Source organism: Pelobates fuscus, chromosome 8, assembly GCF_036172605.1.
Source record: "Pelobates fuscus isolate aPelFus1 chromosome 8, aPelFus1.pri, whole genome shotgun sequence".
Classification (NCBI taxonomy): domain Eukaryota; kingdom Metazoa; phylum Chordata; class Amphibia; order Anura; family Pelobatidae; genus Pelobates; species Pelobates fuscus.
The window spans coordinates 162,655,648-162,668,788 of NC_086324.1; the positions used below are offsets into that span (position 1 = coordinate 162,655,648).

General features: G+C 41.3%; 1 protein-coding gene across 2 annotated transcripts in view; it reads left to right on the top strand.

Annotated features, from left to right (window-relative positions):
- The window catches only part of LOC134571907 (uncharacterized), a 31,334-nt gene extending 18,361 nt beyond the window's left edge, over positions 1-12,973 (top strand). For both annotated transcript variants that reach the window (XM_063430593.1, XM_063430595.1), the window contains exons 12-15: positions 680-793; positions 2,287-2,451; positions 10,027-10,120; positions 11,610-12,973. In XM_063430593.1, the coding sequence (XP_063286663.1) occupies positions 680-793; positions 2,287-2,451; positions 10,027-10,120; positions 11,610-11,673 (437 nt within the window). In that variant the 3' untranslated portion in view covers positions 11,674-12,973. The remainder of the gene's footprint in view (positions 1-679; positions 794-2,286; positions 2,452-10,026; positions 10,121-11,609) is intronic.
- The last annotated feature ends 168 nt before the right edge of the window (positions 12,974-13,141 follow it).

A 13,141-nucleotide genomic window follows, 5' to 3' on the forward strand; every position in this document is an offset into this window, starting at 1 on the left:
TGTGTGTGGGGGGGGGGGGGGGGTAGTCAGTGTCCTCTGTGTGTAAATGTGTGTGTGGGAGGGGGTTTCAGTGTCCTCTGTGTGTAAATGTGTGTATGTAAGTGTCCTCTCTGTGTAAAAGTGTTCGTGTGTCGGTGTCCTCTCTGTGTAAATGTGTGTGTGTGTGTGTGGGGGGGTGTCAGTGTCCTCTCTGTGTGTAAATGTGTGTGGGGGGGTGTCAGTGTCCTCTGTGTGTAAATGAGTGTATGTAAGTGTCCTCTCTGTGTAAAAGTGTTCGTGTGTCAGTGTCCTCTCTGTGTTTAAATGTGTGTGAGTATCCTCTGTTTATAAGTGTGTGTCAGTTTCCTTTGTGTGTAAATGTGTCTGTCAGTGTCCTCTGTGTGTAAATGTGGGTGTCAGTGTCCTCTGTGTGTAAGTGTGTGTTAGTGTCCTTTGTGTGTAAATGTGTGTGTGTGTCAGTGTCCCCTCTCTGTGTGTAACTGTGTGTGTCAGTGTCCTCTGTTTGTAGCTATTATGTGTGCATTATATATTCAGTTTGTGACTTTTATGTTTCACTTGGAATTTAAATCAATAGAAATTACTTTCCCGAGGCAGGGTACTTAGGAATTATTTTTTAGACCCAGAGAGGCACTTCTCCCTAGAAAGTTGAGAATCACTGCTTCTCTTTGCCTCGTTACAGATTGCTCAGGATGGGAGCAGGTGAAGCAGAAGACTCTGGACGGTTTGAAGGTCACTCTTAGTGCGTCCATTGAGCAGGACTGCTCTTGTTTTTCACCTCCAGCATACATACAAGGTAAAGGCAATATATGTACGGAAACAACTGAAGTCAGTTTTTGCCTCGCCTTTGTACCTAAAAAGGCTCACTGCTCAAGACATGCAAACAAATTAAAGAAGTGCCAACAAAAAAACGGGAAACAACTCTTAAAATCACTAGTGGAACGAATAAGAAATGAAATTACCCTTAAAAAAACACAAATTATTTAGAAAAAATTAATCTTCAGCAATACATATAACAACAAATCTACAGAAAAAAAAAATAAAAGGTGCATAGACTACGCCCCTCATAAGGATTAGATAAAAAGATATGCCCTCAGTAATGCTTCATAATATTCCATGTAAAAAAAAAAAAAGGATCAAAACATAGCGCATTTCTAAAAAGTATAACAAAACTTTAATAGATAACTACACTTACAGGATTGGGTAAGTGACAGCACCATTTAGGGTGATAAGGTGATATGTTTGACTTGATATTTCATCTTGTAATTCCAATTATCTATTAGCGTTTGTTATCCTTTTTAGAGTTGCGCTATGTTTTGATCCTCTTTCTTTACATTGAATACTATGAAGAATTACTGAGGGCATATCTTTTTATCTTATCCTTGTTGGTGCATTATCCACAATCTCTATTTATGGTGTATCCAGTACTACTCTATGCACATTTTATTTTTTCTAGATTTGTTGTTAACTAAAGAAGTGGTTGGCCTAATGCACTTTGAATAACATACGCTAGTAGCTTACAGTGACTTTCCTATAATTCCTCTAATCCTTGATGTGTACTGCACAGATATTACTACAGTGAGCTATAGACACGTATGATAATCTCAAATTTCAGGACGGAAGAGTTATATATGTAAATGCTGCATTTGATATGTTACAATGTACATGAGCTGTGTACTAGTACTATTAATTCCAAACTGACAATATCTCTTAAAAGTAGAAGTAATGATTCTCAATATTGATTCCCTGCTTCCTTCTTTCAATCCTACTCTATATCTTCCCCTTGTCCAGTTACAATATTCACTCGCTAGCCTCATACTAGCTTCTTACCCCAGTGAGCTCCATTCCTCCCTTTAAACATCCATGTGAGAAAGTGGGAGAATCCTGATGTTCACTCTTTAAACAGGATGAGAAAATGCACAGCGATCTTGTACTCCTATACAGTGCTATTTGCATCGCCTGTGTACGCCGCTTCCTAGACTGATTTTTATTGGCTTTGTCTTACACCCTGTCTCTCTTATTCACCTTTGAATATACCATCTTCACCTCTTTCCCTTTTCCCTCGCCTCTTATCCCACTATTTACAGTTGTTTTCTGCACATTGATGTGATTTATACTCATATTTCAGCAAATACGTGTGCACTCTCTTACATTTAATTATATAAATGTTTGATGCAATAAGCTTTCCTATTTCCTCCTCGATACCCCGGTGTCTTTTTTTTTTTTAAAATGAATCATTGCCAGCAGCCTCACAGCAGTCATACATATCTTCATATCTGTCTCTCCTAGATCTAAAGGTCAGGTGTACGAATAGCAGACTGTCCATCTCAGGCAAAGCTTTAACATTTCACAAGGACCAACATCTCATCCAAACCTGGAATACGAACCTCCTTAATCAGCCCTTCACCCTACATGACAGATCCTTTGGCTCTCTTACTGGATGCAGTGCCCAAGGTAATGGGATGATTTTGTTTGACATAGAAAATGTGTTTCTCTTGCCCTGTAAGTATATCATGTCTCCCCTCTAATTTTGCACCCTCGATATATTCAGTGAGGATTTATTTATTAAAAGTTACTCATCCCATAACTTTGTGTGCTGCTCCCTCCTATTTCAATAACGCTATAAACACATAAGACATCTGTTTCCAGCCTGGGACACCCTATACGTACTATAAATAGTAGGATTCAATCAGACCAGGCACCCCCCCAGTCAAAGGTGATATTCTGTGTCCCTCATCTCCATGCTTGCTGCATGTCAGATAGGGTGTCATCTGTAAACTTAGTGACCAGATGGGGGTACTGTTCCACAGTAAAGGTCAGCTGTCAAACCTAGAGCAGGATGTCTGCTGGAAAAAACGTGGCTTCGTACAGCTAGGGAGATCAGTAAAATCAATATATTTTATAAAAATTGAATGTCAGAATGACAGTGATCTGTTCACTGCATTATCTATTTTAGAGCACCCATGGCGGCGTACTATATTAGGACCCCACTCAATAATTTAACAGACCCCTTCCCACGAATTGCTGCCCAGTCATTAGTGTTAAACATTTAGCAGATATGTGACAGGTGGGGGCATAGGGAGCTTTTAAACTCCCTTATAGTAATATGGGGGTCCTATTGGCCCCTATTTTTTTTAAATATTTTTTTATTAATACATTTATTTCTAAACTAGTTTAATGTTAGCCAGCTGCCAAATAATTAACCCTTATGCTGCCAAGGATTTTTATTGTTTTATATTCTTTATTTTTGTCGTGCATTGATGATACATACAGAAGTAAATAAAGACATGAGAAAGAAATACAAGCAAATGTAGCAAGTAATGCCGGGTTAAGCGGCACTTTTCTTTTTGTGATATATGTGTATAATGAGATAATACAGGCTAGACATAGATGGCTGGGTCTTACTGAATAATAGTACAGTTTTCAAAAAAACATATAAAGAGGAACATGCTGAACTGACCAGCCTGAAAGGGTCTTCCATATAAGTGTCATACGGTTAATGGTATTAACTAGACCTGAGGAACAAAAAGTTCAGTGGTGTAGGCTAGTCATACACAACTACATGCAAACAAGAATTAAAGGATCACTATAGGCAGGGGCGTACCTACATCGGCGGGGGAGAAGAGGTCACCCCTTAAAACCCATTCAGCCGGGGGCGGAGCTTAACCACCGAGCTGTGCAGACGTGCCTCGCACGAGCTCCTGCCAAGCGGGCATAATCTGGGGCAAAAGCAGCAGCTACTTAGCCCAAAACTACCCAGGGGTGCGCCACCCACATCGGGGGTGCCCCCAGGAATCCAACGATACCACCCCAGGGCCCGACGAGGCCGGAACGACGGAGACACAAATGCGGCCTACAGAAGCCGAAACCGAGGCGAGGCGGCTGCCCACCTCGGTGAGAGAGCCTTCAAGCGACAGCTCTACAAATCACCCCCCCCCCCCCTTTGGACCGGCGGGGGAGATCCCGGTCCCCACTGGTCACAACGGCCAGGAAGGAAATCGAGTGATCCAGCCAAGAGCAACACTGGGGCAACTGACCCACGTGGTGGTACCAAGATGGCCACACAGCACAAGCACACAGACCGGAATACTTGCACCCAACCACCCGGGTCTCCTCTGGAGACTTTTGACTACCTGTGCACTAGCTTCAGGGACATCCTGCGGAACAGAGGAGCAACATACCGCCAGGCGGAGGCAATGGTAGCCGCTTGGATCCGGCCGACTGCAAGACGCAGTCAATATAGACAAACACCACGGGCATCCAAGATGGCGGTCCGGCAATACAGACACCAGCGGGCCCAGAGCGTGAAAAAGGCAGCAGGCAAATCGGGTGCACCCTCCCTCTCACAGGCTAAAATCCCAGGGACAACAAAGCACAGGACACAGCCAAGCATTTCTCCTGACCAGCGGCTCGGCACCCAACAACACGGGGACCAACTCTGCACAAAGAGTGTCACAACACAAGCACAAGTGACCCAGCACCTGCAGCAAACTCACAAGATGGCGCGGGGAACCACTGACACACCTCCAGAACGCTCAAGGTACGCTCAAGGTACGCTCAAGGTACGCTCAAGGTAAAGTAGGGACTGGCCTGCTAGCTCTTATTGCATTAAAAGATATGCATGACACTATTACAACAGCGCTAGACATGCTCACCTAAGACAGGACCAAACACTTCCTATCTGCCTATCGTTTTGTTCAAACATGTTCTAAAATATTACGCACGCCACAGACAGAATATATGATGACAAGTTGAAACGTTATGTATACCCACTGTCTTTACTCTTACTTTAACTAAATCCAAAAATGTGCTGACCAAAAAAGAATTATAAGCCTATGTCACGCCGCACTAACCTATGGTCGCGGTCCCTGGTTAATCCATGCCATCTTGGGCCACTTATGTTTTTATGTTATCTGCCTTAACTAACCTTGCATCTCACTACTGATATACGGCGCAGGAATAAATATATGACAAAGCGATATTAATGTATATAGAAGAAAATGCGCAGTACCCTCCAATACCTAACTAATGTTAAACCACGAGTATAACCGTTTGTCCGTGCCGTTGTGAAACTGTAAGCCGGATATGTATTTTCATAACCTAGATTAACGCTGTTGTTACTGATATTATTGGATGCGACACAAAATTTAATGTTAACAAAGCTTACTCTCTACCGTGTTTCTGCTCAACTACCTTTAAACATAAAATTTGTGCTAGATATTGCATGTACCTCTCTGTTAAACTGTTTACTATGCGTTGGAGGAATGCCGTTGGGGTACCTCTCAACTGATTGTTAATAGCTTATGCACAACAAAAATAAAGAATTTAAAAAAAAAAAAAAAAACCCATTCAGCCACTTACCTTTCTCCAACGTCGGGCTCCCTCGGCGCTGGTGACCTCTCCTCCCCCTGCCGACGTTAGATCCGAATGCGCATGCGCGGCAAGAGCCGCATGTGCATTCAAACTGCCCATAGGAAAGCATTACTCAATGCTTTCCTATGGACGTCCAGCGTCTTCTCACGGTAAGTTTTACAGTGAGAATTGCGGAAGCGCCTCTAGCGGCTGTCAGTGAGACAGCCACTAGAGGCTGGATTAACCCTCAGTGAAACATATGTTTTCAGCTGCAGGGTTAAAACTAGAGGGACCTGGCACCCATACCACTTTATTGAGCGGATCCTTAGAAATAGCATAGGAAAGGGATTTGAGTTCAAAAGATGTAGCGGCTAGGGCAGAGGTTTTGTAGAAGGGGGCCAGGGCAGGGGTTTTGTATAAATGCGATATTTTTGTAGAAGGGGGAAGACCAGTGCTTTTGTAGAAAGGGGCTGGTGAGAAACTTCTAGAAAACTCCTTCCCTGCCCCTTTCTACAAAGCCCCTGGTCTCGCCCCTTCTAGAAAACCCCTGCCCTTCGCCCTTCATATAAAAACCCTGCACACTGATCACATAAATTTCATACACTCCGTACACATAAAAACCCTGCACCCCGATCACATAAATTTCATACACTCCCTACACATAAAAAACCCTGCACATCCCCCTTAATTAAAAAAAAAAAGCTGCACACCCCCTTAAAAAAACCAAAAACCTGCACAACCCCCCTTAATTAAAAAAAATCATGCAAACCCTTAATAAAAACCTTGCACATGCCCTTAACCCCTTAAGGACCAAACTTCTGGAATAAAAGGGAATCATGACATGTCACACATGTCATGTGTCCTTTAGGGGTTAATAAAAAACTAAAACTTTCACAACCCCCTAACAAAAAAACATGCACCCCCCCTTAATAAAAACCCTGCACACCCCCTTAATAAAAAACAAAAATCTGCAGTGCACATCCTCCCTTAATAAATAAAATACTGCAACCCCCTTAATAAAAAAAACAACCTGCACCCCCTTTAATTAAACATACCCCCTCTAAATAAACTTCCCCCGTGCTGCACCCCCTTTAATTAATCCACATCCCCTTTAATTAATACACAACCCCTCTTTAATTAATCCACCCCCTCTAATTAATCCACCCCCCTCTAATTAATACACCCCCCTCTAATTAATACACTCCCCTCTAATTAATCCACCCCCTCTAATTAATCCACCCCCTCTAATTAATCCACCCCCCTCTAATTAATACACCCCCTTTAATTAATACACCCCTCTAATTAATCCACCCCCCTCTAATTAATACACCCCCTCTAATTAATACACCCCCCTCTAATTAATACACCCCCCTTAATTAATCCACCACCCTCTAATTAACCCACCCCCTCTAATTAATCCACCCCCTCTAATTAATACACCCCCCTCTAATTAATACACCCCCTCTAATTAATCCACCCCCCCTTTAATTAATCCACCCCCCTTTAATTAATACACCCCCCTCTAATTAATACACCCCCCTCTAATTAATACACCCCTCTAATTAATACACCCCCCTCTAATTAATACACCCCTCTAATTAATACACCCCTCTAATTAATACACCCCCCTCTAATTAATCCACCCCCCTCTAATTAATCCACCCCCCTCTAATTAATACACCCCCCTCTAATTAATACATCCCCTCTAATTAATACACCCCATCTAATTAATACACCCCATCTAATTAATCCACCCCCTCTAATTAATACACCCCCCTTTAATGAATCCACCCCCCTCTAATTAATACACCCCCCTTTAATTAATTCAGCCCCCTCTAATTAATCCACCCCCTCTAATTAATACACCCCCCTAATTAATCCACCCCCCTATAATTAATCCACCCCCTCTAATTAATACACCCCCCTTTAATTAATACACCCCCCTTTAATTAATACACCCCTCTAATTAATACACCCCCTCTAATTAATACACCCCCCTCTAATTAATACACCCCCCTCTAATTAATACACCCCCCTTAATTAATCCACCACCCTCTAATTAATCCACCCCCTCTAATTAATACACCCCCCTCTAATTAATCCACCCCCCTCTAATTAATCCACCCCCTCTAATTAATCCACCCCCCTCTAATTAATCCACCCCCCCTTTAATTAATCCACCCCCCTTTAATTAATCCACCCCCCTCTAATTAATACACCCCTCTAATTAATACACCCCCTCTAATTAATACACCCCCTCTAATTAATACACCCCTCTAATTAATACACCCCTCTAATTAATACACCCCCCTCTAATTAATACACCCCCTCTAATTAATACACCCCCTCTAATTAATACACCCCATCTAATTAATCCACCCCCTCTAATTAATACACCCCCCTTTAATGAATCCACCCCCCTCTAATTAATACACCCCCCTAATTAATCCACCCCCCTATAATTAATCCACCCCCTCTAATTAATACACCCCCTCTTTAATGAATCCACCCCCCCTCTAATTAATACACCCCCCCTCTAATTAATACACCCCTCTAATTAATACACCCCTCTAATTAATACACCCCCCTCTAATTAATACACCCCCCTCTAATTAATACACCCCATCTAATTAATCCACCCCCTCTAATTAATACACCCCCCTTTAATGAATCCACCCCCCTCTAATTAATACACCCCCCTAATTAATCCACCCCCCTATAATTAATCCACCCCCTCTAATTAATACACCCCCTCTTTAATGAATCCACCCCCCCTCTAATTAATACACCCCCCCTCTAATTAATACACCCCCCTTTAATGAATCCACCCCCCCTCTAATTAATACACCCCCCCTTTAATTAATTCAGCCCCAGACATAAAATAACTACTTTATACTTACATTTTGATGATGCCTTGCTTGCCCGCCGAATCCGACCACTGGGTGCCTCACCGCCCGGAAATGGATCCTTCCGCTGAAGATCCGTGAAGGCGGACTGACGGCGCTGCGCACGTCGTCATCACGTTGCGCGACGCCGCGGCCTGCAACGCTCCTCCCCCTCCTCCTCATAAAGAAGGAAGTCCCGCCGGTGTTTGGCCGCAAAGGTGCTGCGGCTGTGCGCAGCATAATGATGGGGGGTGACACATGACACTGGAAGTCATGGCACCCCCCTAGTCAGTGGCACCCGGGGCGGGCCGCCCCCCCCTTAGTACGCCACTGACTATAGGGTATAAAATTTAAAACTCACATTATTTCAAGCGCTGTGCCGGTTTGCCAGTGCTGGCTCCGCCCCCACAGGGAAAGCATTGGATTGGCTAAAATCGGCACGGGGGAGGGGCCAAATGCTGTTTTGGCCAATCAGGACCTCCTTATAGAGATGCATTGAATCAATGCATCTCTATGAGGGAAATTCAGCGTCTCCATGCAGAGCGTGGGGATGCTGAACGGTGGGGCTGCCTACTGTGCAGCACTGACCCAGGAACCACCTCCAGTGGCCATCTAAGGCGTGGCCACTTGGAGGTGTCCCTAGGGGTAATGTAAACACTGCCTTTCTCTGAAAAGGCAGTGTTTACGTGAAAATGCCTGAAGGGAGCTATTATACTCACCAGAACAACTACATTAAGCTGTAGTTGTTCTGGTGACTATAGTGTCCCTTTAAGCCTAATAACAGGAGCCCTTCCAGACCAGTACAAGATAGACTAAAAAGTGTTATATGGTTGTGAGAACACATGCTAGGTGAGTAGAGACATAGATTCCACTGTCTGAGAGCTACTAAAGTGAAACATTGAGAGTCAAACACACTACTACTCCGTATATAAAGCTGTATGTTACTCCGTATATAATACTATATGACACATTACTGCTCCGTATATATTGCTGTATGTTACTCCATATTTAATACTATATGACACACTACTGCTCCGTATATAATGCTGTATAATGCTGTATGTTACTCTGTATATAATATAGTATTATATACAGTGTTGTGTGCGATATTATATACTGAGTAGTATGTTACATAGTATTATATACAGTGTTGTGTGCGATATTATATACTGAGTAGTATGTTACATAGTATTATATACAGTGTTGTGTGCGATATTATATACAGTGTTTGATACATAGTAACATACAGCAATATATACAGAGTAGTAGTGTGGTATATAATATTATATACAGTGTTTGATACATAGTAACATACAGCAATATATACAGAGTAGTAGTGTGTTATATAATATTATATACAGTGTTTGATACATAGTAACATACAGCAATATATACAGAGTAGTAGTGTGTTATATAATATATACAGTGTTTGATACATAGTAACATACAGCAATATATACAGAGTAGTAGTGTGTTATATAATATTATATACAGTGTTATGTGCGTGCAGCAATATAACATGACATAAAATATTGATTCTACTTTTACTTTATTGTTAAGTTAAAAACATAGTTTTTGGCCCAAATGTTAAAATTCATTTTAAATAGCTTAAAACCCAGACTTTTTGAATAACCTTGGCTGTTATCCTGTTATCACAAGGCAGCAATATATAAGACCTTGCTAGTTTTATTTAACAGACTGCAATACCAATATAAAATGCTCCTTGTATATTGGTGTTGCAGGCTGTTATACAGGAAGCTGGATGTAATTGTCTCTCTTATTCTCCTATTAGGAACCTTCAAGGCATGGCACGTGGCTGTCCTGGTGCTCCTGACCCTGCTGTTGATATTTGGCGCAGTCGCTCTATTAGTCTACCTTCGGAAAAGGTTTGTGGTTTTGAACATTGATGGAAAAGCGTGGAGGAGGGAATTATTCCGTCGATTTCAAAGGAAATCAAAAACAATGTAACTAAATGGAAGAGGAAACAATAAAAACCAAACATACTTTCTGTAATATTACACTAAAACTAAAGGAGTGATGGGCAGTCATAGGCCTTTGACCTCTACAGGCACAAAATGATTTAAAACCTAAAGGGAATTCGTCACTTCTCTAAAAATGACTTCACAAAATCAAACCATTATAAATCACGTTTTTCATGTGATGTGCCTTCTTTTAAATTAAGAAAGTGAGTGTATATATATATAACTAAACATAACACACCTGTCTATGTCTAGAAAAGAGTATTAAAAGAATTGTTAAACAGAAAACAGATAGGTGGGTGGAGCAAGTGATGTGGGAAAGAATGCAGGCAAGCCACTGTCTAGAGCAGGGATAGGTAATCTTCGGCACTCCAGATGTTGTGGACTACATCCCCCATAATGCTCTTACACCCATAATGCTGGCAAAGCGTCATGGGAGTTGTAGTCCAAAACATCTGCAGTGCCAAAGGTTGTCTATGCGTAGTCTAGAGGTCACTCCCAACCTCAAACCAAAGAACAAAACTGAATACAATATCAGATAACAGGGCGCCACAATCACTTTAGTTGCCCATAATGGGATTCCCATAAGAAGAGGAAACAATCAATACAAATATAACATTCAGTTTATTAAAGATAAAATGAAAAATCAAGTTTAGGCAATAGCACAACACATGTGCAAATATTGCAATATATAAGCCAAAGTTGGCAAAAAAAACCAAAAACCCTTAGCAGCTTTAATAAAACATGATACGAGTTACTGAGGAAGTCGGATTGACAAAACGCGTGTTGTGCTATTGCCTAAACTTGATTTTTCATTTTATCTTTAATAAACTGAATGTTATATTTGTATTGATTGTTTCCTCTTCGTATGGGAATACCATTATGGGCAACTAAAGTGATTGTGGGGCCCTGTTATCTGATATTGATATGTTGCCTTGCTCTTTGCATTGATGCTCTTTGCGTTGATTCTCTTTGCGTTGATGCTTTGGATAGGGTGTCCAGATTGTATTACTCTTTGCGTTGATGCTCTTTGCGTTGATGCTTTGGATAGGGTGTCCAGATTGTATTACTCTTTGCGTTGATGCTCTTTGCGTTGATGCTTTGGATAGGATGGCCAGATTGTATTACTCTTTGCGTTGATGCTCTTTGCGTTGATGCGCTTTGCGTTGATGCGCTTTGCGTTGATGCTCTTTGCGTTGATGCGCTTTGCGTTGATGCGCTTTGCGTTGATGCGCTTTGCGTTGATGCGCTTTGCGTTGATGCTTTGGATAGGGTGGCCAGATTGTATTACTCTTTGCTTGAGCTTTTCAGCAGCTAGTAAATGAGTTGAAATAAAATACATACAGCTGGAGAAATGTCCTGCACTGTGTTGATGAGCTTTATTTCTCCATTGCAGGCGACCTCAGAATTACACCAGCATGGAAATGAACGCACACAGAGAGCTCATATCAGAGTATTAGCAAGCTTGCAAACAGGAGCAACGAGAAAAAACGAAGATTGAAGACCTACTGTTTGCTCTGCAAGGACTAATCAAAGCTTGTGGTTTTGGTACCAGTATTACCCTGTGGGTTAAGAAGAGAACTGCGCTTCCGAATGACTATTTCTCCATGTTCCCTTATCACGCTGTGAAACTGAAGGTCTCTAGTTTGAAAACAGGAAAAGGCAAAATGGTGCAAATATGGAACAACATAATGCTTTGGGTACTTCCAAGTTAAATGTATATTAGAAGTGTTTTGTTTTTAATTTTACCAAGTCCAAACTTCTATGCCAGTGAACACCCAAGGTGTCTCCAGCTCAGCCAGTATTTCATTAATAGCCATGTGATGCCGCAGTGGGCCTGTGGATATCATAAACATCTCGCTGCTGTTCCAGGTTTATAGGAAATCCCACACAGTGGGGTAGATGTACTATGAGGCGTGATGGAAGGGCCTGCGGGGTCTAACTTTTAAGATCCTGATATGTAAATTTGAATTAAAATAATGGTACGCAGACAGTTTTTATCCCTATTGATTCCACAAATACATTGTCACCTGACTTCTATAAATGATAAAAAAAAAATGATATTTTGGATACTTTGTAAAATGCAGCATTGCCATGGATACTTGGAATCAATATGTTCCATAGAATGACAGACACTTTCATCTGTTGACTTTCTCCTCATTAACTAATAATTAAATTGGGGTTTTCAATTCTCATGTAACAATCTAAGAATTACAACTTCAATTCTCCACCCAATTCCCCTACAATCCACAGCATTGCGCAGGGTCTCCGTTATGCAATGTTAAAAACTGAACTTTAGCCTTTGCATTTTCTTTGCCAAAATCGGTTTACATTACTTTAAAACAATACTACCAGTCAAATTCCTTTCTGTAAATGCTTTAGTAAGTTTAGATGTAGTTACCACTTGAATATAAAGCTTGTCTTCTTTGTAGACATTACAATTTGTTTTTTTTAAATGTCAAACCATTTGATTACACAAAATAACTCTTAAAACTGTCGGCAACCAATCATAACCTGAGGTTCAAACAGATGAACGGTTTAACTACGAACATTCCGCTGTGCAGAGGAGAGGAAATGGTCCGAACATGTCTGATTGTACACATGCGAAATGAGGAAGATTACTGGAACTTTTATATAGAAAAAAAAAAAAGAGGGGAAAAAAACACCAAAACATTGCAAACTCGTTCAGCAGATTACTTATCAAGTTTTGTACATACTTTGTTTTGTATTAAACATGCCAGTTTTCACTGGTTTCCCAGAGTGTGACTGATTATTTAAGTGTAAGTTTTCTCACCATTAAGATGAGAAAACGATGTAGAGCGTGGATTAATGGGGCTAAAATAAAACATGATCCTGGAGGAATGTGCTAAAAACTGAGCAATCACCATGCATAGTCAGCGTAGTCATCAAGTTAATATTAAACGTGTT